The sequence below is a fragment of the Leptodactylus fuscus genome, chromosome 1, assembly GCF_031893055.1.
Source record: "Leptodactylus fuscus isolate aLepFus1 chromosome 1, aLepFus1.hap2, whole genome shotgun sequence".
Lineage (NCBI taxonomy): Eukaryota > Metazoa > Chordata > Amphibia > Anura > Leptodactylidae > Leptodactylus > Leptodactylus fuscus.
The window spans coordinates 11,911,186-11,938,805 of NC_134265.1; the positions used below are offsets into that span (position 1 = coordinate 11,911,186).

General features: G+C 44.5%; 1 protein-coding gene and 1 pseudogene across 1 annotated transcript; one reads left to right on the forward strand and one right to left on the reverse strand.

The window, feature by feature from the left end:
• The window catches only part of LOC142189633 (uncharacterized), a 637,493-nt pseudogene that overhangs the window by 274,469 nt on the left and 335,404 nt on the right, over nt 1-27,620 (reverse strand).
• Nucleotides 5,936-16,194, forward strand: LOC142191087 (uncharacterized). Its single transcript, XM_075262331.1, has 5 exons — nt 5,936-5,986; nt 7,812-7,957; nt 8,088-8,267; nt 8,346-8,469; nt 14,754-16,194. Exons 2-5 carry the CDS (start codon nt 7,880-7,882, stop codon nt 16,073-16,075), a joined length of 1,704 nt encoding a protein of 567 aa, XP_075118432.1. The 5' UTR covers nt 5,936-5,986; nt 7,812-7,879; the 3' UTR covers nt 16,076-16,194.

Below are 27,620 nucleotides of genomic sequence, written 5' to 3' on the forward strand. Positions count from 1 at the left end.
CCAGGGTCTTTATGACGTCTGGCGTTGTCAACATGGCGGGGAACGAGATTATAGTTATTTCTCCTCTTCGTCCTCCTCTTATTCCCGTATCAACTTTTTTCTCACTGATAAAATTGGGCTGATGCAGGCGGAATCTACGGATATTGGGCTGATCACCTGGACTGATCATGCTCCGGTGTCCCTCTCTCTTCATGAGAAATTCTCCACTGCTATGCCTACCCAGTGGCGCTTGAATGAGTATATCCTAGATCACCCCTCCTATGGTGAACACCTCCGTGAGACCCTGAGGGAATATTTTTCCCTCAACTCTCCCTCCGTGTCAGATCCCCATGTGCTCTGGAAAGCCCATAAGGCGTATATGCGAGGGATGCTTATTCAGGCGTGCGCGAGGGCTAAAAAGGAACGATCTAAAGACATAGATGCTGCGCTTCGCTCCCTATCTTCTCTCTCCGCAATTAATAAGCTTAACCCCACCCCCACTGTCTCTGCGGAGATTAGGCAATGTCAACTCCGATTGCAGGGCCTTTTGGCTTGCCAACAGGACTTAGCTTTTAAACGTTTTCAATGTCAGGCCTATGTGCATAATACTAGGGCTAGTGCCTTTTTAGCCAAAAAAGTCAAACAGTCGCGCCCCAAAACCCGTATTGCTCACCTTGTGGATGACTCGGGTACTAAAGTAATTGACCCCCGCCTTATTGCAGAGCAGTTTCGCTTATATTATAAGTCACTATACAATCTTAGAGAGGATCCCCAGACATACCAACCGTCTAAGGAAGAAATTGATAGATTCTTAGATTCTGTGGCCCTGCCCCTCCTTTCCCCTGCGCAGTCTGTCTCCCTGGCCTCGCCTATCACCTTGCTTGAGGTTACGGAAGCTATAGCCTCATTGAAACCACTAAAATCCCCTGGCCCTGACGGTTTCTCAGGGATCTATTACAAGAAATACGCAGATATTTTATCCCCTCATCTTTTAGCTGTGTTCAGGAAGGCGGCGGAGGAGCAATGCTTCCCGGAAGAAATGTTGTCGGCCACTATAGTGACCATCCCTAAACCCGGCAAATCCTTGCTGAGCGGTTGCTCCTCCTTCTCCCCCAGTTAGTTAGCCCTGACCAGGTAGGTTTTGTATTCGGTAGGCAGGCTCCAGATGGCACACGGAGGTTCATAGACCTTGTCCAGAAAGCCGAAAGAGATGGTACGCCTTCTTTGCTTCTGGCTTTGGATGCTGAGAAGGCTTTTGATAGGGTCCATTGGGATTACTTAGATAGCCTTTTGGATAAGTTTGGCATGGGGTCAGTCTTTAAATCTGCTATTCTAGCTCTGTACTCCCACCCGTCGGCTCGTGTGCTTTCATCGGGCTTCTTGTCTGAGCCCTTTCGGATCTCGAATGGTACCCGCCAGGGTTGTCCTCTTTCCCCTATTATCTTTGCGCTGGTGATGGAACCCCTGGCGGAGTCCATTCGGTCAGCGGAAAATATTGCGGGTATTACTGTGGGTCGCCAGCAGCATAAAATTGGCCTCTATGCTGATGATGTTATACTGGCCCTGACTTCCCCTGGTTCCTCCTTGAGTGCTGCTACGGAGGTTCTAAAGGGATTTGGTAAAGTTTCTTATTATAAGGTAAATTCCTCCAAATCACAGATATTGCCTGTTATCATCTCTCCCTCGTTGAGACGGGATCTCAGTTCTCAATTCCCCTACCAATGGAATGACTCCCGTATAGCTTACCTTGGCATCTCCCTGACGGCCCCTAGTTCGGATCTGTTCTCTGCTAATTATATCCCCCTTCTGACCAAAATCACTTCTCTCCTCGCCTCCTTCTCACAACCAATGTTGTCTTGGGCTAGCAGAATCGCCATTGTCAAAATGATGGTGTTACCTCTAATTTTGTATCTGTTTCGTACAGTTGCCATCCCCCTCCCTGACTCATATTTTACTAAGCTTCAGTCTATCCTTTCCAACTACATTTGGGAGGGTAAGAGATCCAGGGTCCGACTTAAGGTGATGACGCGCCCTTGGTCCCATGGGGGTGCGGGTGTCCCTGATGTTAGAAAATATTATATGGCGTCTATCTTAGATTAACTTAAGGCCGGGTGGGATGAGACCTCTAAATGGCGTTGGGCCGAAATTGAGGAATGCCTTTTAGATGCCCCGCTTATGAGCATTTTACGCCCTAAGGATTTGAGCCTGCCCATCGCTCCCTCTCCCTTGCTGAGTATTAGGGCCTCGGTTTCTGCTTGGCGTTACTTTTTGTCATATACCTCCAGGGAAGACCTGGTCCCTTTGTCGAAGCTACCCATATTGTATTTGACCTCTTTTCTCCCCCAGCTGCGACTCCGTGGATGGGTCTCTAGGGGTCTCTATAAAGTGGCCCATCTATATTCTGATGACGGGCTTAAGTCGTTCTCCATGTTGCAGGAAGAGTTCCAGCTCCCTAAAACAGACTTCTTTAAATATCTGCAGTTGCGTCATTTCTTTCAATCCTATGAGCCCTCTAGATTGACCTTTCCCAGGCTAGCCTTAAAACTGTGGAATAGGTCCACGCCTGTTAGAGGAGGGTTATCTGTGTTTTACGGCTTTTTCTCTGTCCCCCCGGAGCGGTTCAAGCCTCTTCACCTGCTCCGTTGGGAAGCGGATCTTGCCAGAACCATCCCTCTGTCGGACTGGTATACGGCAGCTGGATTTGTTAAGCGCGTATCTAAGGGGGCGGCACATTGGGAAACGGCTTTGAAAATTATGCTGCGGTGGTATAGGACCCCGACCCAAATGGCGCACATTGATTCTTCGTGCTCCAGACTCTGCTGGAGGGGGTGCGGTCAAGTAGGTTCCTTCTTGCATTTATGGTGGGACTGCCCACCGGTTCGTGCCTTCTGGATAGCGGTATTTCATTTCATGTCCACCATAGCTGGTTTTGATATCAGTCCTTCTCCTGGTCTCGCCCTTTGTTTCTTAGATGTTGGTAGTTTTCCCTCGGAGATGCAGGTCGTTCTGGGTCAGATCGTGCTCGCAGCTCGGGCCATGATTGCTCGTCAGTGGAAGTCTGCTCTTTGTTTGACCTTAGCTGAATTATTTCACCATGTGAACTTGGCATGCACCTTGGAACATCTGTTGTCTAACAAAAACCATACTTACGCCAAGTTTCGATCCCAGTGGTCTCTTTGGATCTCGTATGTAGAGTCTAATAAGGGTGTTTTTTCTCCTCGGCCTCAGGCTGCCCCATGGGGACCCCTTGATCACTATCTGCCTACTATGTTGTTATCCCAGGTGGCTTTATTTTATTTTCTTTATTGGATGTAATTTGTGTCTCCTCAGTATTGTATTCAGGTATGTGGTTATGTTGTTTATGTTACTGTTTGGTTTTCCTGTTCTTTTCTGTTCCTATTCCGTCTCCCCTATTCTTTCTTTTTCCTTTTCCCTTCCTGTTCCTCTCTGGTTGTGTTCCCCTTTTCGTTCTTTTCCTGTCTTCTCGTAGAATTGGTGTGCGTTTGTATATCTGGCCCTTTGGTCTTTGTTCGTTTGGTCATGTTTGTGTCATCCATATATTTGGGTTGCAGCCCGACGTTCCAACTTGTAATTCCTGTTCTACTGATTGGACCTATGCCGATTCTTCTTAAGTTTGTAACACTTTTTTTTAATTATATTGTAAAAGTTTTCTTCTTTTCAATAAAAATCATATTTAAAATAAAATATGATAGGCTTTATCGATTATTCTTTTAGGGTATCCTCTTTCTCTTAGTCTTTTCTTTAAATCTTGTGCTTGTAATTCAAACTGTTGGAACTGTCTATTAACCCTTCTTAGCTTAATAAACTGGCCATATGGTACGGCCTCTTTAACATGTTCAGGGTGAAAACTTTTATAATGTAATAGTGAGTTGGTTGCTGTTAACTTTCGATGTACCCGAGTGCGAACCTCTCCTTCCTCAATATTAAGCTGGACATCTAGAAACTCTAAAGCTAAGCCCCCAATATTGTATGTAAATTTCATATTGAATGTATTATCGTTAAGATAATCAACAAATTGAACAAATTCCTCGTCTGAACCAGACCAAATGATGAACACGTCATCCACATAACGCAAATACATTTTTATATATCTGGCAAATCTATTCTGTGTCGAAAACACTTTTTTTTCCTCAAATACTGCCAGATATATATTTGCGTATGTACACGATACGGGCGTACCCATTGCCGTTCCTGTTTTCTGGCTGAACCATTGACTATCGAACATAAAACAATTATTGTTCAGAATCAATCCCAGACCATCTCTTGCCATCTCTATTCGATCTGGGTCCTCACCCGCAGATTCTAATACATGTACAACCGCTTCGATCCCTTTCTGATGAGGGATCCGCGAATACAGACTCTCAACGTCTATTGACATTAATTTATAATTTTTTTCCCAAACAACGTTTTTAATTAAATTGAGAAAGTCTTTAGTATCTTGCACATAAGCGGGAATATTTTTCAAGATTGGTCTAAGCATCCAATCGATGAACTGGGACACTGGTTCGATTGCTGAGCCAATACTGGCCACAATCGGGCGTCCAGGTGGATCTATAAGTGATTTATGAACCTTTGGTACAAAGTACCAGCATGGTCAAACTGGATATTCGATGATCAATTTCTCAGCCGTATTTTTAGGTAACACGCCTTTCTGTACGTATTTACGCAAAAAGGCCACAACTTTTTTCTTTATTCTTTCGGTAGGGTTATTAGACAGTTTATCATATGTACTTAAATCCGACAATTGACGGGAAGCCTCTCTCATATAATATTCTTTACTCATGATTACTATATTCCTGTGGCAGCTGCTACCCCGGAAGTTACACCCCTGGTCACGTGGGATTTTTGTTGGGTCGTTATTCTTAAATATATTTTAATTCCCATTGTTTTGGGGGCGTATCGCCGCCTATTGACTTATCATTGCGTGTTATCCATATTAAGACTTCATGACACCTTCTGACCAACTGTGCTATAGATATATTATCTCTTGTAATTGGAGAATATCACACCTGTTCTGATTGGGAACTACTCCACCCTCATGCTAATGCCTTATTTTGTGTCACGTTCTTTGACCTGAATATTGTGGTTTCGTTGAGACCTAGGAAGTACACAGATCCTACGGTCGGGTTGTTTGAGAATAAACTAGCTGGTTGTCTCTCTAATCCAAAGAAACCTCTTCTCAATTTCTAATACACTTTCTTTCATCTTACCTCCTTCCCCCTCCCTTTCTTCTCTCTTCCTAACCTCCTATTCCACATTTTGGTGTCTCGTGTGATGAAGGAGCCCCCAGTTTCTCTCTCCTCTCAAGGCTCTTTACAAGACCCTGGATTAAAAGACTATATGTTCCTAATTTCTGTTATGCATAAAATGGTGCCTTGCTGTTTGCTGAACTAGCTGACTAGTGAATCTACGCTGGCTCAGTAGCCTTATGTTAAGATAAGATAAGTCATTTGCCTGCTAACAATTGCTAAGTAATCATTGTTATTAGATAAGATGTGAAGAACACAATATTGCATAACTCATCTAAAAGCATTTGAAAATATATGTTAACCAATTGTATTTGTGGTTACACCTTGTTACACCCTGTCAGAAAGGGTATAAATAAACAAGGCATCCCACCCATCTTCGGGAATGCTGATTAACGCTGCATCTGCTTGCTGGCTTCTATTATTCCCCCAGAGAAGGAGATGTCCGAGGATGTCAGTGATAGCAAGAAAAGAAAGTTACCAGAGATGGAAAGATTGTGGCTGTAATCCAGGTTATTATATATGGAAGGTGCAAGGAAGAGAGATCTAAGGTACATACACATCACACACATACAGCTCTGCTACATACACATCACACACACAGCTCTGCTACATACACATCACACACACAGAAGGCTCTGCAGAGACCTCTAATAACTGGTCATGTGACTCTTTGACTCCTCCCACAGCTATGACATCACCACAGGTCCTGTGAGCAGACGGCTGCTGTACCTGAGGAGGTAAGTGCTCGCTCTCAGCCCTTCTCATACATTCAGTGGCCCCCACACACTATAATGTCCTCCTCGTGGCTCCCACACAGTATAATGTCCTCCTTGTGGCCCCCACACACTATAATGTCCTCCCTGTGGCCCCCACACACTATAATGTCCTCCTCGTGGCCTCCACACACTATAATGTCCTCCTCGTGGCCCCCACACACTATAATGTCCTCCTCGTGGCCCCCGCACACTATAGTGTCCTCCCTGTGGCCCCCACACACTGTAATGTCCTCCCCGTGGCCCCCACACACTATAATGTCCTCCCTTTGGCCCCCACACACTATAATGTCCTCCTTGTGGCCCCTGCACACTATAATGTCCTCTCTGTGGCCCCCCACACTATAATGTCCTCCCTGTGGCCCCCACACACTATAATGTCCTCCCTGTGGCCCCCACACACTATAATGTCCTCCTTGTGGCCCCCACACACTATAATGTCCTCCTTGTGGCCCCCAGACAGTATAATGTCCTCCCTGTGGCCCCCACACACTAAAATGTAATCCTCGTGGCCCCCACACACTATTATGTCCTCCTTGTGGCCCCCACATACTATAATGTCCTCCCTGTGGCCCCCACACACTATAATGTCCTCCTTGGGGCCCTGTTGGATCCTACAATAGACCTGCGACTGGGCAGGAGATTCCCCTTCCAGCAATGACCCTAAACCTCCAGCCCGAGCTCCAATGAATGGTTTCGATCACAGAATATTCCGCTCTTAGATCGGCCCAGTCACAGTCCAGACCTAAATCCCATTGAGCATCTGTGGCAAGACATGAAAATTGCTGCTCACAGACGCTCCATCCAATCTGGCTGCAAAGAAGAAGAAGAAATCTCATCTCTAGATGTGCAAAGCTGGTAGAGACCGAGCCCAAAAGACTTGTAGCCGGAATTGTAGCCAAAGGCGGCTCTACAAAGTATTGCTATAGGGGTGTGAATACTTTTACAAGCCCCTGTATCGGTGTTAGATCTCTGGATGGAACATTCTCCCGGACACTCATTCCTCTCATGTCCCTACAGCGGGGCCCATTCTCTACGTCCTCTATACCATCATGTAAGATTCTGCTCATATCAGTAAGTCACAAACCTACAGATTCCCGTTGGCCACTTTCTCCTCTGCATTAGTCACTTGTTGTTGCACGTTGCGTACTAGGCTGTAATACTTCCTCTTCTGTCAGGTTCAGGGAGGACTGTACAGTTAGTTCCAGTGTGCTGGTAATATCAGGGGCCGAGTGTCTTCTCCTCTATGGCCAGTAGATTGTAGTCCAGACAGAAATGTGGGAGATCTATCTGTGACAGTTGTGGCTGTTCCAAGAGATTGATGGACGAACCATCACTTGTTGTGACTGAAGCTGCAGGGAAAGTCAGTGTCATCTTTACAAGTGTCAGCTCCGTATCTTTGGACTCTTCCTCACCTTCTTGAGGGTTTCTTCCCCTCCTTAGTGGGTAGCACGGCTCATTCTACTAGATCTGCTGGAGCCTCCTGGGCTGTTCGGCATCAGGTTTTGGTTCTTCCAGATCCAATTTGTGTTGCAACACTCCGGGCAGCACTGAACACCCCTCAGCCAGTACGCTTGAGACTGGTCAAAAACTCCCAATGAGATTCTGTTCAGCCTATCACACACCTTATATACCCACCAAGCCGGCCCACAACAAGTCACTTCCTTCCTGAGCTACACGCTGCCGACGTCATAATTAGGAGGTGGTGATAATAATGGGACTCAACTCTTCTATTTATTCCATGGGATTCCGTGTAGTGATTACATTGTCTCATCTTCTCTCCATTCAGGTTCCTACAATATAGAATCCTCTCAGTATCTTCTATATAAGAGAATATTCCTGATTGATCCATCAAGGATGGAAAGAGACAGGAACAAGATGGCGGAAAGTCTATTAAATCTCACCCTAGAGATCATCTACCAGCTTACTGGAGAGGTGAGAGATTCTGATGATGTCATCATGACATCATTCTTATATCTAGTAATAACAGATGATATGACTGGAGAGGTGATGGACTCTGGACATGTATGTAGTGAGATTTGTTAATGTGTCTCCCCATAACCAGGACTACACAGTAGTGAAGAAGACCTCTAGTGGGCGCTGTCAGACCCTTGTATTTGATGGATGGAGAGGAACCCTGAGCCCATTCCTGGGGCCTCCACCTCGCCCTCTGATACAGGAGGAGATCAATGGACAGAAGATCCTAGAACTCATCAACAAGATGCTGGAGCTGCTGACTGGAGAGGTGACACTGCTGGGAATGCTGGGACATTATACAGTAACTGGAGGGGTCGGGGTGATGACTGTATCATTGTGTTGTCAGGTTCCTATAAGGTGTCAGGATGTCGCTGTCTATTTCTCCATGGAGGAGTGGGAGTATTTAGAAGGACACAAGGATCTGTACAAGGAGGTGATGATGGAGGACCACCAGCCCCTGACATCAGCAGGTAATAGACATGACTATATACACATGGACTTCCATTATCCGGACTAGAATATCTGGTCTGTACATCAGTCACATTTCCCAGCCTGAACTCTGTCCACACACCAGGACTCCCCGTATCTTAGTGATCTATGACGCTAGGAGTCCCTGCTTCCTTGTGACTCCACAGACCCTACTACATACTGTATGGGACAGCAGATCCGCGGTGAGTTCAGGCTGGGAAATCCAGCAGATGTGGTTTGGATTGTATTGTGTGTATGGGGTGTAATACAGTAAGATTTATGGCATCCTACAGTATTATTCCACATAAGTGGCCATATTTAAGCAGTAGAGATGAGCAAATACCATTCGATCAAATCGATATTCAATCAAATACTAAGGTATTCGAGATATTCAAATCTAATCGAATACCATGCGGTAAACGCAGTAAAAATTCGATTTCCCTCCCACCTTCCCTGGCACTTTTTTTTTGACCAATAACTGTGCAGGGGAGGTGGGACAGGAAGTAGGAAAACGTAGGCATCGAAAAAAAAATATGAAAAAGTCATTGGCTGTTTAAATCAGGTGACCTTTGGTTTATAAGAATAGTCCCTGTCAGATTCGTTTTAGACGCGGCTTCGATTTAGACAGGGAAAGACGTGCTGCTGAAGGTTAGCTAGGAATTACAAAAACAAACTAACAGCTCTTTTAAGAGCTAAACTGCTCGAAGAGTGTATATACACCATCAGTATATACACTCATCTTGCAAAAAAAATTTCACAAAAGCCCTTTTTAGGGCTCCAATTCCCTACCACCTTTCATCCTATACGGGAGTGAAAAAAGGTGTATACTTCCCATACAGTATATACCTTATTTGCTCTGCGCACTAACTATATACTGTCCATGTATACTTGCAAAAGAGTACGCTTGTATACATCGTAAAATGTGTAAGGCTAGGGACAAGGATGAGGACGGTGGCATGGAAATGCAGCTTTTCCTGCCTCTGCTCCTTCGCCTGCACCATCATGCACATCTTCCCAGCAACCCACCATCTCCCAGGCGTTTGAGCGCAGGCAGAAGTATAGCGCAAGCCACCCAAGCCTTAAACAGGCACATCTCCAAAATGCTGGCCATGGAGATGTTGCCGTTCAGGCTTGTGGAGACTCAGGCCTTCCGTGTCCTATGGCAGCTGCGGCACCTCGCTATGCCATCCCTAGCCGTCACTACTTCTCCCGGTGTGCCATCCCCGCCTTGCACCAGCACGTGTCCCATAACATCAGGCGGGCGCTGAGTTCCGAGCTTTGCACTAAAGTCCACTTGACCACCCACGCGTGGACAAGCGCATGTGGACAGGGATGCTACATCTCACTCACGGCACACTGGGTGATTGTGGTGGAGGCTGGGACCAGGTCGCAAACTGGGGTGGCCTACCTCCTCTCCCTGCCCAAGATTCCCGGCAGGGTGTTACGTTCGTGTCAATACCCAGACCCGGAATCTGGACTGCAGACTGCACCGCTAAAGGGAACAGGGGAAGGAGACTATCCCTGACGCTACGGCGGCTAGCTAGGCCCTGCCTGCGGATGGTGGTCAGCTGTACCCAAGCTAGCCTTGGCCCCGACAACTCCTGGCTCTCTAGCACGAAGACCTAGCAGACAGACAGGGCAAGAGCTACAGAGAGTTAGGGGCTGGGAATACTAAGGTGGTCACCCCTACAGAAACCAAGGTGCAGCTGGCAGACACAACAAACAGGATGGGATGTGCTGGACAACAGACACGCAGCACAACACAATACACAACAAGAGAATGAGGAGAGGGACAGTGGAGAGGTGAGGAAAGGGTTAGCACAGGACTGGGGCAAAACAAACTGGAACCCAAAACCTCACAAACCACAAGATAGTGCCAGGCAAACAGAACTGAAGGACCCGATAGAGATTAAGTGTGGCGGGACAAACCAGACTCACACACAAGGCAACACTCACACCACTTCCTAGTCAGTTGAAACTCCACCAAAACGATCCTCCTCCCAGAGCCAAGAATTCTAAGTAGTAACCACAAAAACCGGCAACTAGTGAAGCCAGTCCTCCTCCTAATAAAAGCCCCAGAATCCTCCCATAGGATAATGGCAACAACCAACACCTGATGTTCGATCCATAGAACCTCAAGTATATTCAGAAGGCTGACACCAAATACACAAACAGATGGTCTAATGCAGGGGTCTCAAACTCAACTCAGCATGTGGGTCGCAGAGCAAGATCCCAGCCAGTCGGCGAGCCACACTGTGGCAAATTTAGCTCCACCCACTTTTATGTTGACTCCGCCCATTCATTTTTCATGTGCCCCCACACTGTATAATCCTCCTACAGTCACCCGTAAACTATATGTCCCCCCTCCATCTTTCCCCCAGTTACAGATACACCCTTCATCTGCCCCCAGATTCATGTCCCTCCATTTCTGCCCCCAGATTCATGTCCCCCCATCTCTGCCCCCAGATTCATGTCCCCCCATCTCTGCCCCCAGATTCATGTCCCCCCCATCTCTTCCCCCAGATTCATGTCCCCCCATCTCTGCCCCCAGATTCATGTCCCCCCATCTCTGCCCCCAGATTCATGTCCCCCCATCTCTGCCCCCAGATTCATGTCCCCCCATCTCTGCCCCCAGATTCATGTCCCCCCATCTCTGCCCCCAGATTCATGTCCCCCCATCTCTGCCCCAGATTCATGTCCCCCCATCTCTGCCCCCAGATTCATGTCCCCCATCTCTTATGCTCTCCGCCGCAAAACCGTTTTTTTTTTTTTTTAAATCGGACACAGAGTACTGCATGTTCGACTCTGTGTCCGATTTTAAAAAATCGGTTTCATGGCGGAGAGCATAAAACGCTCACCGCCGCTCACAGCCGGACATCTTTCTCACCCATTCAAATGAATGGGTGAGAAAGAGTCCTGCAGGTTTCCGTCTCCTGCCTCTGTTTTATGCAGGAAATGGAAACCTGCAGAACGGAGACCGGGCGCAGATGTGAACGAGCCCTAAGGCTAAGTTCACACGGAGTTATTTGGTCAGGAATCCACCTCAAAATCAGCCTCCAAAAAAGCCTCCCAATAGAACTCCAACCCTCCCAATAGAACCAAATTCCTGACCAGAAAACTCTGTGTGAATTCAGCCTTATAGTATAATGCTCAGTCTATTGAGATAATAAGGATGAGGCCCAACAGTGAGACACAGCTAAAAAAATAGCTGTGGAAAAAAATAGCGGCGAATGTCAATGTATTTTTTCCACAGTGTTTTTTTCCCCGCACTTTCTCCCAATTGCGCAGCTGAAAGTAACCGGCCATGTTTTTAGAAGCGCTCACATTTTAGAGTTTGTGGCTGTTCCACATCTTTTTTCCTGCAGTGTGCGGATGAGGTAAATTTGATTATATTTCATTCACTTTGCTGTTTTTTTGTCTGTAGTATCCAAAGACGTTGTGTTTCTGCAATGTGGGGTTTGAGGTATTTATAGCGTATCCAGAGTATAGGCCATAAAAAAAGTTTAACCCTGGAAACCCCTTTAATATGCCCCACACAGTTTAACATCCCCCTTTCGCACAGGATGTTACCCCATCACTGCTCCCACACAATATAATGGCCCCATCACTGTTCCCCATACGTTATGGGGGACCAGTGAAGTGGCCATAAAATATTTGGCCCAGACAACCCCTTAAAACAGGTTGTCTATAAACTGGAGTGATCACTGGGCCGCCAGGGAGGTGTAAAAATATATATATATATATATATTTTTTAAAAAGAGCCTTCTCACCTGTCCCCAGCCCCCCGTTGTCCCCGCCTGTGTTTGGTCTCATGGCCTCATTTCTGGAGTTCCTGTACCTAATTGGTCTCAGCGATCACATGAGGTGCAGGACTCCCAGAAAGTAGTGCCAGTACGAGACCGAATAGACACTACCGGCGGACAACGGAGCGCCAAGGACAGATGAGTATTCTTTTTTTTATTTATTTTATATTTTACACCTCCCTCCCACCACATGAGTTGCTCCAATTCCTGGACAACCACTTCCATCTTTCTAATATTGATGGTCTGTCCTTAGGATAGGCCATCAATATTACATCTGTGATGATACAACAGCCAGGACCTCTGCAGATCAGCTTTTCCAGGACACTTCAGCTACGGGTAGTGGTAACATTTCTAGGAGCCATGCTGTTCACTTGCCATACAGGCTGTAGCAGTAGCTATATGTAGTGCACATGGTATAGTGCGTGAGTAGCATGGCTCCCAACATGTTATTACCTTTAACCGCCCTGTCTCGGTACCGCTTATCTGCAGGGTCCTGGCGGTGGGCCCCTAGAAACAATTCCACTGGTGGGCCCTAGACATCCCAGTCCGACCCTGGTCAACAAGTCGGCTCACCACAAGATCTATCAGTTGTGGCGCGACAAACATGGCAGTGCAGGTGGCTCGTATGCTTCCTAATAGTGAGATCACAGATGTGCAGATGTGGAATGTTTGCCCGAAAGATGAGGAAGCCTCAAAATCAATATGGTCAACAAAAGCATTAGCTCAGGTTGGGGGGAAAAAAAGTACTAAAAGTGGACAGTAGAAGATTGGAAATAGGTGATTTGCAATGATGAGATGAGACTCAATAGACTGGACTCTGATTGCAAATTTATCCGAAAGTTTTAAGGGAAAAGGGGGCTAAGATTGAGAAATTAAAGGTATTGTCATGTTTGTTGGAAGAAGTCTGATGATATTGGGTTGTTTCACAGACAAAGGGGTTGTATACTTTACAAAGATTGATGGTGGTCTCACTGCCGAGCTATATGTGCGTATCCTACAATACGAGTTACCTTGTACAATAGAGTACCATGGATATGAGAAGGACGACATAGTGTTCCAGCAGGACAATGACCTCAAGGATATGTCAAGATTCGAAGAAATGGTTCAGATCTTGTTAAACATCAAAGATCTCACACAGGGGAGAAGCCATTGGCCCCCACATTCCCCAGACTTCAACCCAATCAAACACTTGTGGGTAGAGAGGAAGAAATAAATTGTAGTTGTACCCAAGTGAGTTGGCCAGTATGCCCCAACACTGGGAACATGTAGGAGAGATCTGGGATCTGATTTCACTTGAGACATGCTTGAATCTGATCCAGAGCATGTCCATAAGGATTCAGGCAGTGTTGACAGCCAGAGGTAGATTTACAAAATAATTAAAATTTAGATTTTTAGGAACAAAACAGTAACAATGAAGTTACATGACAAGAATCTGCATAACTAATCATATGCGAAATAGTTGCAAGTCAAATTTATGTATGAGTGTAACATCTCTGCCTGTTCGGGTCACTGCACTGCCCTCTGCTCGCATGCGGCGGTGCAGGAGGCGTGTGCAGTTTGGTTCTTGGCTTAAAGTTTTTGGTCGCACTGTGTGAACATGGCTCTAGTTCTGTGATTGAATTTCCACCACATCCATCTTCTGCCCTTGTTTGCCTCTGTTCATGAAGTGTTAATTCGTGTGATTGACAGCCTGTCTTCCTGTCAACCCCAGGGGCGGGTTCTTCCTCCCTATTTAGTCTTGACTCTCATTCACACCAGTGCTTGCTATTGCCTAGTGCATACTTGCTCCTTGCTGTCATTATTCTTGCTTGCATTCTAATCCTTGACCTCTGGCTTTCCCTACTGACTATTCTTTGGACTCCGATTTGGCACTGCACCGCTCGACTGTTTATTGACCCTTGGCTAGCTGACCTCCCTTTCTTGTTGTCCGTCTTGTCTGCGTTTTGTGTCTCACATATCCAGGAAGGGACTGTCTTCGTGGTTGCCGCCTATTACGTAGGATAGGGCCTGGCAATAGGAAGGGTCAGTTGGGGGCTTCAGCTTAGGGCTCACTGTCTCTTGTGTCCCGTTCCAGGGTTCAAACAGCTACTGGGGAATTGCTGTATGAGCAATTCCCTAACAATGAGATGGCCAAGATGATTGTCTATATAATGATGGTAGTCTCACGTTCCGAGCTGTAGTGGACTGTGAGATATGGAGGCTGAAGTTCAAAAGTTCTAAACATTGTTACCCTTCTGCTCATCAGTGTAAGTGCCACCACCCCTTTTCCTTAGTGCTGCGACTGGGTGGGCCCGCTTATTTCATCTACTACCAGCACCTCTACAGTGACCTAGAGCAGTGGTGGTATCTGCCATTAAGACTGTCACTGCCATCAGTCTCAGCACAGTAAATACTAATGAAATAGGCCGCGTTACTGTTGTTTGTTCAGTGGGGAATATTCTTAAAAAATTATTTAATAGTAAAATCCGTTTTCTTTTTGTCAGATGACTGTACCAGGAGCTCAGAGGGACATTTGATATCTACAGATTATAAAGCAAAGGATCATGGTATCACACAAGATCCATATCAAGAACATGTCATTACCCCAGATATATCCTCAGCCCTTCAGAAGAAAGGTCTATCTTCTAATTCATCACAGTCTGTTAAGCAAAATAAAAGATGCAGAAGGGGTGTTATACATCAGAGAACTCACACAGGGGAGAAGCCATATTCATGTTCAGAATTTGAGAAATGTTTTAGTAAGAAATCAAATCTTTTTGCACATCAAAGATCTCACTTAGAAGAGAAGCTATATTCATGTTCAGTATGTGGGAAATGCTTTAACTATAAATCACAGCTTGTTAGACATCAAAATATTCACAAAGGGGAGAAGCCAAACTCATGCCCAGAATGTGGGAAATGTTTTACTGCTAAATCAAGTCTTGTTGAACATCAAAGAATTCACACAGGGCAGAAGCCATTTTCATGCCCAGAATGTGGGAAATGTTTTGCTAAAAAATCACTTCTTATTACACATCAAAGAACTCACACAGGAGAGAAGCCATTTTCATGTTCAGAATGTGGAAAATGTTTTAATTCTAAATCAGGTCTTGTTATACATCAAAGAACTCACACAGGGGAGAAACCAGTTTTATGTTCAGAATGTGGAAAATGTTTTATCTCTAAATCAGATCTTGTTAAACATCTAAGAACTCACACAGGGAAGAAGTCAGTTTCATGTTCAGAATGTGGAAAATGTTTTATTTCTAAATCAGATCTTGTTAAACATCAAAGATCTCACACAGGGGAGAAGCCATATTCATGCCCAGAATGTGGAAAATGTTTTGCTCAGAAATCAGATCTTGTTACACATCAAAGAACTCACACAGGGGAGAAGCCATTTTCATGTTCAGAATGTGGAAAATGTTTTATTTCTAAATCAAATCTTATTGAACATCAAAGAACTCACACAGGGGAGAAGCCATATCCGTGCCCAGAATGTGGGAAACGTTTTATCTCTAACTCAGATCTTATTAAACATCGAAGAACTCACACAGGGGAGAAGCCGTTTTCATGCCCAGAATGTGGGAAATGTTTTGCTCAGAAATCAGATCTTGTTACACATCAAAGAACTCACACAGGGGAGAAGCCATTTTTATGCCCAGAATGTGGGAAATGTTTTGCTCGGAAATCAGATCTTGTTACACATCAAAGAACTCACACAGGGGAGAAGCCATTTTCATGTTCAGAATGTGGGAAACATTTTACTCAGAAATCAGCTCTTGTTAGACATCAAAGAACTCACACAGGAGAGAAGCCATTTTAATATAGACATGAAAAGTATGATTAACCAAGGCATCTCCAACTTCACATCTAAGAACACACACAGAAAAAAAAGCATTTTTCTTTCCTGATTGTTTTACCCCCAATTCATATCTTAAATCTTAGAGAACTCACCTCGGGTTCTTTTGTCTTAACCTCATTGACAATTTTAATAAAATATTTGAATTGGAATTACACCTGCATGTCTGTGACAGTCCTTTATTCCTGGCAGGCCTGGGGTGACGAGGTATTTTTGTAGTATCTACTTTTATTTTATTTTTTTTAATTCAAAGTTCTGATTTTCAACAAAAATAAAAGAACAAGGATGAAACAGGACAGTACAAAAGTCATCCCAAGTACAGCATAGTATCCAGGTAACAACAGGAGCAAGAACCTCGAGCGGCAGCTTCAGGGAGAAGAAGGGGAAAGAGGGAAAGAGAAGAGCATAGAGGAAAGAAAGAGAAGAGAGAGGAAGGAAGTAGAATGACTATCTTAGTGAGTAAGATGATAACTGACTGAAGGAGGAGAGAAGGAAAAACAAGGTAACAGGAAAAGGGGAGGGGGCTGAAATAAAAAGTCTCGGCTAAGGCCCAGAAGTTCGTATAGTCCAAGCCTTCTAACAGTAGGAGCAGTACATCTCTATGTCTATCGAGACATAGGCACATGAGAGGGATACAGACAGGTAATAAATCCATATCTATATCTTTGTGCCACAGTCTAGTCCCAAGAAGCGTCTGTGTCTGTTCAGTACGTTGGAACTCCAACCAGTAGTACCAGGTTTTATTGAAGATTTCAACAGTGTCGTGCAGGAAAGAAGTGAGGTTCTCCATGTTCATAAGATTATTGACCTTCAGAATCCAGAGGGAGAGAGGAGAAGCCTCCACTTGCTTCAAGAATTGCAGAATGCAGTCCCAGGCCACGGGGACCAAAAATCGAAGCATAGAATGGTATAAGTGCGCACTGGAGACTAGTAGTGATGGAAGAGAAACAGAGCGGGACCCAAATCATGAGGGGTATCAGTAACTTGATGTCAGGGAGTTGAACACTTTATAAGAGATGATGTCCAAGGTCTTGGCCAAGTTTCTAGTGATAGGCAAGAGGCAATCTGTCCGGACCAGGCGCCTTCATTGTAGCCATATGTTTATCTTATACTATTTTAAAATCATCCCCATATTCATCTAAACTGCTATGTACTGCTTTGAGAAATTCACCCTCTTAACCACTTCTGGACCACCCATTGGGTATATACGTTCGGAAGGTGGTGTTCTTGTTCTGCATGGACGTATTGGTACGTCCAAGCAGAACTTAGCAGCTGTACGAAATCGTGGAGTTGCTGAAAGTTGGAACTGAATGTAACTCACAGCTCACAGAGAGAAGGCAGGGAAGGTTTATTACCTTTCCTGTCTTCTTGATTGCTGTGTATACAAATGTGGCCATCCTCTGACCCGGTGTTCATGTGATCCACCGGGATCAGTGTGTTACAAGAGTTGCTGGGTCCTACAGGGCTGAGATCAGCTCTATTAGTCTTAACACAGCTTGCAGGCTGTATTCCCCCTGTAACTGGGGCTAAATGTACCAGCCCTTGTTGCAGGGGAAATCAGTCTCCAATACAAAAAAAGGTGATGAGATGTTTCAAAAGGTTTATTATGACCTTATGGGGATACGATGTAAAAAATTTAAAAAAAAAAAAAAATGTAAAAACTTTTTAAAAAAATGTAAATGAAATAATATGACAATAAAACGCCGTTATTAAAGATTATAGCCCCACCCTCGACGACACCATACAAAATAAAAATTACCGTACTGGAGAGGAAAAACTATTTTATAAAAGTTTTTAGCAGCATTTTGTGTTATTAAATAAAAAAGAAAAGAAAAGTGAAAAGCCGACACGATTTTCCCTCTTATTTTGTTCATATTTTCCCGATATAAATTTTTTTTAAACACATGCAAAAAGAAAAACAACATAAAAATAAAGTCCTATGTGTCACCAAAAAAAAATGCAGAAATTAGTTGAATAACACACGTGATAAAAATGTTACAGCCCTCAAAACCGCACAAACAACAAAAACATAAAATGTGTCTGGTGCTGGATGAGAAATTACCCGGTACTGAAATGGTTAAAGACAGATTTGATCAAAACCGACTTTATTCTTTATGCCTCTTGTGATGAACTGACCCTCAATTAGGAATTTCAGCCATGTATGTAAACATCTATGTAGTGTGTGACACTCCTACACCCTGCCTTGCACAACTAGAAGTAGCCGTGGGCCTGACTAACTTGCCTGAGTGAGTGCGGACATGGCCGAAGAAATAACTCACCTACAAGTGAAACAGAAACCCCTGACTAGTTTCACATTCATGAAGGAGAGAAAACACACAGAAAAAGCCCCGCCCAGGTTTCCGACTAGACTAACGGTGAATGAGGAACACAAAGTATAGTGCAGAAAATAAATGTTAAACACAGAAATACTGACACTATGCAAAGGGATAGAATAAACAGAACTTAGTATCACACACAAAAAACCCTACGAAAAGTCCAAACCTTCAAGCAGAAAATAAGACTAGGGTTTGCTGCACCTCGAGTAACTATGCTTGGATAAGGAAGCTCAATACTTACAGTCCTATGAAAAAGTTTGGGCACCCCTATTAATCTTAATCATTTTTAGTTCTAAATATTTTGGTGTTTGCAACAGCCATTTCAGTTTGATATATCTAATAACTGATGGACACAGTAATATTTCAGGATTGAAATGAGGTTTATTGTACTAACAGAAAATGTGCAATATGCATTAAACCAAAATTTGACCGGTGCAAAAGTATGGGCACCTCAACAGAAAAGTGACATTAATATTTAGTAGATCCTCCTTTTGCAAAGATAACAGCCTCTAGTCGCTTCCTGTAGCTTTTAATCAGATCCTGGATAAAGGTATTTTGGACAAACAATTCAAGTTCAGTTAAGTTAGATGGTCGCCGAGCATGGACAGCCCGCTTCAAATCATCCCACAGATGTTCAATGATATTCAGGTCTGGGGACTGGGATGGCCATTCCAGAACATTGTAATTGTTCCTCTGCATGAATGCCTGAGTTGATTTGGAGCGGTGTTTTGGATCATTGTCTTGCTGAAATATCCATCCCCGGCGTAACTTCAACTTCGTCACTGATTCTTGAACATTATTCTCAAGAATCTGCTGATACTGAGTGGAATCCATGCGACCCTCAACTTTAACAAGATTCCCAGTGCCGGCATTGGCCACACAGCCCCAAAGCATGATGGAACCTCCACCAAATTTTACAGTGGGTAGCAAGTATTTTTCTTGGAATGCTGTTTCTTTTTGGACGCCATGCATAACGCCTTTTTTTATAACCAAACAACTCAATCTTTGTTTCCAAAATGAAGTTGGCTTCTCCAAATGTGCTTTTGCATACCTCAGACAACTCTATTTGTGGCGTACGTGCAGAAACGGCTTCTTTCTCATCACTCTCCCATACAGCTTCTCCTTGTGCAAAGTGCGCTGTATTGTTGACCGATGCACAGTGACACCATCTGCAGCAAGATGATGCTGCAGCTCTTTGGAGGTGGTCTGTGGATTGTCCTTGACTGTTCTCACCATTCTTCTTCTCTGCCTTTCTGATATTTTTCTTGGCCTGCCACTTCTGGGCTTAACAAGAACTGTCCCTGTGGTCTTCCATTACCTTACTATGTTCCTCACAGTGGAAACTGACAGGTTAAATCTCTGAGACAATGTTTTGTATCCTTCCCCTGAACAACTATGTTGAACAATCTTTGTTTTCAGATCATTTGAGAGCGGGCTGTCCATGTTCGGCGACCATCTAACTTAACTGAACTTGAATTGTTTTGTAGAAAGAAATGGTCCAAAATACCTTCATCCAGGATCCAGGAACTGATTAAAAGCTACAGGAAGCGACTAGAGGCTGTTATCTTTGCAAAAGGAGGATCTACTAAATATTAATGTCACTTTTCTGTTGAGGTGCCCATACTTTTGCACCGGTCAAATTTTGGTTTAATGCATATTGCGCATTTTCTGTTAGTACAATAAACCTCATTTCAATCTTGAAATATTACTGTGTCCATCAGTTATTAGATATATCAAACTGAAATGGCTGTTGCAAACACCAAAATATTTAGAACTAAAAATGATTAAGATTAATAGGGGTGCCCAAACTTTTTCATAGGACTGTAACTACAGTTAGGGCCAGAAATATTTGGACAGTGACACAAGTTTTGTTATTTTAGCTGTTTACTAAAACATGTTCAGAAATACAATTATATATATATAATATGGGCTGAAAGTGCACACTCCCAGCTGCAATATGAGAGTTTCCACATCCAAATCGGAGAAAGGGTTTAGGAATCATAGCTCTGTAATGCATAGCCTCCTCTTTTTCAAGGGACCAAAAGTAATTGGACAATGGACTCTAAGGGCTACAATTAACTCTGAAGGCGTCTCCCTCGTAAACCTGTAATCAATGAAGTAGTTAAAAGGTCTGGGGTTGATTCCAGGTGTGTGGTTTTGCATTTGGAAGCTGTTGCTGTGACCAGACAACATGCGGTCAAAGGAACGCTCAATTGAGGTGAAGCAGAACATCCTGAGGCTGAAAAAAAAAGAAAAAATCCATCAGAGAGATAGCAGACATGCTTGGAGTAGCAAAATCAACAGTCGGGTACATTCTAAGAAAAAAGGAATTGACTGGTGAGCTTGGGAACTCAAAAAGGCCTGGGCGTCCACGGATGACAACAGTGGTGGATGATCGCCGCATACTTTCTTTGGTCAAGAAGAACCCGTTCACAACATCAACTGAAGTCCAGAACACTCTCAGTGAAGTAGGTGTATCTGTCTAAGTCAACAGTAAAGAGAAGACTCCATGAAAGTAAATACAAAGGGTTCACATCTAGATGCAAACCATTCATCAATTCCAAAAATAGACAGGCCACAGTTAGATTTGCTGAAAAACACCTCAAGAAGCCAGCTCAGTTCTGGACAAGTATTCTATGGACAGATGAGACAAAGATCAACCTGTACCAGAATGATGGGAAGAAAAAAGTTTGGAGAAGAAAGGGAACGGCACATGATCCAAGGCACACCACATCCTCTGTAAAACATGGTGGAGGCAACATGATGGCATGGGCATGCATGGCTTTCAATGGCACTGGGTCACTTGTGTTTATTGATGACATAACAGCAGACAAGAGTAGCCGGATGAATTCTGAAGTATACCGGGATATACTTTCAGCCCAGATTCAGCCAAATGCTGCCAAGTTGATCGGACGGCGCTTCATAGTACAGATGGACAATGACCCCAAGCATACAGCCAAAGCTACCCAGGAGTTCATGAGTGCAAAAAAGTGGAACATTCTGCAATGGCCAAGTCAATCACCAGATCTTAACCCAATTGAGCATGCATTTCACTTGCTCAAATCCAGACTTAAGGCGGAAAGACCCACAAACAAGCAAGACCTGAAGGCTGTGGCTGTAAAGGCCTGGCAAAGCATTAAGAAGGAGGAAACCCAGCGTTTGGTGATGTCCATGGGTTCCAGACTTAAGGCAGTGATTGCCTCCAAAGGATTCGCAACAAAATATTGAAAATAAAAATATTTTGTTTGGGTTATGTTTATTTGTCCAATTACTTTTGAGCTCCTAAAATGTGGAGTGTTTGTAAAGAAATGTGTACAATTCCTACATTTTCTATCAGATATTTTTGTTCAACCCTTCAAATTAAACGTTACAATCTGCACTTGAATTCTGTTGTAGAGGTTTCATTTCAAAACCAATGTGGTGGCATGCAGAGCCCAACTCGCGAAAATTGTGTCACTGTCCAAATATTTCTGGCCCTAACTGTATAATTCAGGATAATGTGAACATGTAGCAAAGGAAGCTGGAAGGGCCAGGACTCAGATGCATATGAGATAGCAGCTTCAGGCAGACAGACCATGTCTGGGACACAGGAATCGTGGGTTATGTAGATAACTTGTTTCCCATAGTCCAAACAGCGGCACAACAGATGGGGTATTCTTACCCCTGTGCGTGGTTTAGGACAGGTGGATTTTTAATTAATTAATTTCACACTGACCCCCTCCTATAAGAAGGTAAGAGGAACCTCCTCTCCTTGTGTTAGTTATAAAGTAAACCTGACAGTAAAAAATTAATAGGAAGGGAGTCTTGTGCCGCTATTTGGACTATGGGAAACAGGTTATCTACATAACCCACGATTCCCCCACGTCCAAACCGCGGCACAACAGATGGGGATGTAGCGGGATAACCCCTAGGGAGGGCCCTCTCGGCATACGGATGATAAAACGGTTTGGCCGAAGGCAGTATCCTCTGACCTCTGAAGATCTAAACCAGGGGTCCTCAAACTGCGGCCCGCCAAGCACTTCTGTCTATCCCCGTCGACAACACCGGCAGGCGTGCATTTATAATGAAGCTCCTGGGGAGCTCGGGCCAGGCCATGGAGCACACTTCACTTTACCTATTGGAGGGCACCGCTCCCGATGTCTGTGCGACCTGCTCTGCCTCCGGCCCATTGTTTTAAAAAGTTTGAGGACCCCGATCTAAACGGTAATGTTTAACAAAAGTACTGTGGGGCTGCCAGGTGGCAGCTGTACAAATATGCTCTAGAGATACCGAATGCTTTTCCGCCCAGGAGGTGGACATCGCCCTGGTGAAATGGGCTTTAACAAATTCAGGGGGAGTAAGTCCCTGATAGACGAAAGCTAGCCTTATCGCCTCTTTGATCCACCTGGCTAGCGTGGGTGTTGAGCCTTTTAATCCTTTGGAGCGCCCAAAGAAAGAACCCAGCAGGTTTTCTTCACTTCTGAAATTGCTTGTCCGCTCTAGGTAGATACGTAAGCACCTTACAATGTGTAGAGTGTGCCACTTCTCCTCCTCAGGAGAGGATGGAGAAGGGAAAAACACAGGCAGGGAGATGACCTGATTTAAGTTGGCATAAGAAGGGACTTTAGGTAAAAACCCCAGTAAAAATCTCAATTGGACCGGTCAGGATAGAAAACTGTGTAGGGCTCATGGGCTGACAGAGCATGTAGTTCCCCACCCGTTTAGCTGATGTGACAGCTAAAAGGAAAGAAACCTTTAAGGACATAAATTTAAAGTCCACTTCTTGCATTAGCTCAAAAGGCAGGTTACAAAGTCCTAATAGGACAGTGGAGAGGTCCCACTGGGGAACTGGGGATCTTATGGAAGGTCTTAACTTGGTTGCCCCTTTAAGAAATCGGGATATGAAGGTGTCCTGGGTCAGACGCCTATTTAGACAAGCTGATAAGGCAGCTACATGTACTTTCAGTGTGGCCGGTGTAAGGCCTTTATCCAAGCCATCCTGCAGGAATTCCAAAATCTGTATGGAAGGGTTATCCTGAGATACCCGTTTCTGGCACCCTGAGTGACCAGGTTGTGCCGTGGGGGGAGCCTCCAATATAACCCTCGACTCATCTGAATGAGCTGGGTAAACCATGCCCTCTTTGGTCAAAATGGAATTATTGCAATCACAGATGCCTGCTCCTGTCTGACTTTCATCAATACCCTTGGTATCATGGAAAGTGGAGGGAAGATGTACGCCAGCCTGAACCTCCATGGAATCGACAGGGCATCCACTGCCAAGGGATTGTCCTCCAGATAGAGGGAGCAGAATTTCTCTACCTTGGCATTGTATCTGGTGGCCATCAGGTCCACTTCCGGAATTCCCCACATCTTGGTTATTTGGTGAAATACCTCTTTGTTCAGGGACCACTCGCCTGACACCGTCAGACCCCGGCTCAACTGGTCCGCTGTCACATTCAAGGCTCCCTTGATGTGAACTGCCATGAGATGGGTAACATTCTTCTCTGCCCAGGAGAAAATGAGCTAAGTCTCTCTCAAAAGGACGAGTGACCCGGTACCTCCCTGCTTGTTCAGGTAGAGGACTGCGGTTGAATTGTCTGAACGTATCTTCACTGCCCTGCCCCGAAGGAAGGGGGCAAAATGTAGAAGTGCTAGGTAGATGGCTCTGATTTCGTGCCAATTGGAAGACCTAGTCCTTTCTGACCGATTCCAAACACCTCTTGCATACATCTCGCCTAGATGGGCTCCCCAACCGGTAAGAGATGCATCTGTTGTCAACATGGACTTTCAACGCCCTCCAAAGGTTTTCTATAGGGTTGAGACCTGGAGACTTGTTAGGCCATTCTAGGACCATGAAATGATTCTTACGAAGTCACTCCTTTGTTGCCCTGGTGGTGTGCTTGGGATCATTGTCATGCTGAAAGATCCAGCCACGTTTCATCTTCAATGCCCTTGCTGATGGAAGGAGGTTTGCACTTAAAATCTCACAATACATGGCCCCATTCATTCTTTCATGTACCTGGATCAGTCGTCCTGGTCCCTTTGCAGAGATACAGCCCCAAAGCCCCTCAAGTTTCACAGTAGGTCTGGTGTCCTTTGATGCATCTCAGCATTCTTTCTCCTCCAAACATGACAAGTTGTGTTTCTATCAAACAGTTCTCCTTTGGTTTCATCTGACCATATGACATTCTCCCAATACTCTTCTGGATCATCCAAATGCTCTCCAGCAAACTTCAGATGGGCCCGGACATGTACTGACTTAAGCAGGGGGACACATCTGGCACTGCAGAATCTGAATCCCTGGCGGCGTAGTGTGTTACTCTGTTACGTTGCTCCCAGCTCTCTGCAGGTCATTCACTAGGTCCCACCGTGTGGTTCTGGGATTTTTGCTCACCGTTCTTGTAATGACTTTGACCCCACAGGGTGAGATCTTGCATAGAGCCCCAGATCAAGGGAAATTATCAGTGGTCTTGTATGTCTTCCATTTTCTATTTATTGCTCCCACAGTTGATTTCTTCACACCAAGCTGCTTGCCTATTGCAGATCCAGTCTTCCCAGCCTGGTGCAGGGCTACAATTTTGTTTCTGGTGTCCTTAGAACATCTTTTTGGTCTTCAGCATAGTGGAGTTTGGAGTGTGACTGTTTGAGGTTGTGGACAGGTGTCTTTTATACTAATAACAAGTTCAAAAAGGAGCCATTACTACAGGTAAGGAGTGGAGGACAGAGGAGCCTCTTAAAGAAGAAGTTACAGGTCTTGTCTTATTCTGTGTACACTTATATAGAGAAGGGATCGCCACCCAATTGCTCCTGTCATTAGGACAGTTGTAGCAATTATGTAGGGACAGGGGCTGGGTCGAGTTTAGAGCTCACTATTTCTGTCTTCCCCTTCTTCTATTGTTCCAGCAGCAACACTAGAGAATTGCACAACTAACATTTCCCCTACAGCTGGGTTCTGGTGACCTGACACCTAGTGATCTTGTAGTGGGGCTTAGGTTAGTTGCAGATGACCTTGTGTATTCTGTTTTCCATAAACTAGGAATCGGTGTTCCTATTTTGCGGACAGTATGCCTTCAATGTGTCTTCAGCATCCGTGCCGTATGTCCACAAAAACTAACAGTCTTCAGTGTGTCCTCAGTGTGTGATTCTAGTTTGCGGATCTGCATAAAAAATACAGGAGAACTCTAATGATGTCCCTAGGTTGTCCCTGCCCCCTGTCCCTATCCCTACCCTATAAATAAAGTTCACCTGATCTCTTGGCTGCCATTTTCTTGGTATTTGTGTTCTGTGTTGAGCTCTCTGATAGTCCTCTGCTGATCTTACAACAGAGACCCAAACACTATGTGACTGTAGTGTCAGATGTAACGTGAGGCCTAATATCTTCAGTGATAAACCTGAACTCTGCACGGACTGAAAATATACTGAAGAAATGTTCCTTTGAGTAAATGTTTTTGATTTTAGAATTTTTACAAAAATTAATACAAAAAATATCTGAAAAAATACCCAATATAGAGACACAATTCTCCTCCACAATTACTCCTGAGCAAAGGAATGATATTCAAGAATGTACAAAGAAAACGATCAAGGACAATAAGAAACATCCTGAGCAACATAAGAGATAGAAGATGATGAGGAAAGCTGCGAACTATCAGTTACATCGTATATAGGTGGCAGAATAGAAGAGCTCCGTATAATCCCAATCATTGCCGAATTCATCAACATGCGGCTCCTCTACCTCAGGAAGGGAATTATTGTATCCAGTCACACTTGTTTTATAGAACACAACAGGAGGGAGCAAAAAGAAGAGACCGAGACAGATAGAGCTCTGCTACATACACGTCACACAAAGACGGCTCCACTACATACAAGTCATACACAGATGGCTCCGCTATATTCACGTCACACACAGAAGGCTCCGCTATATTCACGTCACATACAGAAGGCTCTACTAGGCTCTGTAGAGAGACCTCTAATATCTGGTCATGTGATTATGTGACTCCTTCCACACAGGTGACATCATCACAGGTCCTTTATCTCACTAGGATTTAGTATTTTCTGCACAAATGAAATGAACAGCAGGACCTGATCATGTGATTCTGTGACTCCTCCCACACCTATGACATTATCACAGGTCCTGTGAGCAGACGACTGCTGTACCCGAGGAGGTAAGTGCTCACTCCCAGCCCTTCTCGTACATTCAGTCTCCCTCCTTTTGTGGCTCCTAAACACTATAATGTCCTCCCTGTGGCCCCCACACACTATAATGTCCTCCTTGTGGCCCTCACACACTATAATGTCCTCCTTGTGGACCCCACACACTATAATGTCCTCCTCGTGGCCCCCACACACTATATTGTCCTCCTAGTGGCCCACACACACTATAATGTCCTCCCTGTGGCCCCCACACACTATATTGTCCTCCTAGTGGCCCACACACACTATAATGTCCTCCCTGTGGCCCCCACACACTATAATGTCCTCCTTGTGGCCCCCACACACTATAATGTCCTTCTCATGGCCCCCACACACTATAATGTCCTCCTTGTGGTCCCCACACACTATATTGTTCTCCTTGTGGCCCCCACACACTATAATGTCCTCCTTGTGGCCCCCACACACTATATTGTTCTCCTTGTGGCCCCCACACACTATAATGTCCTCCTTGTGGCCCCACACAATATAATATCCTCCTTGTGGCCCCCACACACTATAATATCCTCTTTGAGGCCCCCACACACTTTAGTGAGCACAATAAATAGTCAGGTCAGTGTGAGTCGGCTATATACTATCACTGATAAGGACCTCACCAGGATGAAACCTTGTAAGTATATGAAACATAGAAAAGGAAAACTCGCTCACACTTTTTGCTGAAAAATATTTTTCCATCTTTTATTGTTGATTTCCAAACTGAAATAATAAAGATAAAAGGCATATTATTATTATTATTATTATTATTATTATTATTATTATTATCTTATAATTCTTATGATCTAATCTTGTCCCTTTATTGTGAGATTTACAAACATTACTGAAGCCGGAGCCCAGTTATTATAAAGGTCCTTACAGAGAGCGGGGTTTAGCCAATTCACTGTTAAGCATCTTAATACTATAAGAGATCAGGACCGACCAATAGGGGCAGCAATGGTCCCTACAAATGATGGGAAATAGACGGCTCACATAGAGTTGGCTAAATACTG

What these genes read in the sequence shown, in the direction of transcription:
- LOC142191087 (XM_075262331.1), top strand. Translation starts at nt 7,880, where the DNA reads ATGGAAAGAGACAGGAACAAGATGGCGGAAAGTCTATTAAATCTCACC. An exon ending in TCTACCAGCTTACTGGAGAG is followed by an intron (nt 7,958 to 8,087) that starts GTGAGAGATTCT and finishes CCCCATAACCAG; the next exon opens with GACTACACAGTAGTGAAGAA. An exon ending in CCAGCCCCTGACATCAGCAG is followed by an intron (nt 8,470 to 14,753) that starts GTAATAGACATG and finishes TCTTTTTGTCAG; the next exon opens with ATGACTGTACCAGGAGCTCA.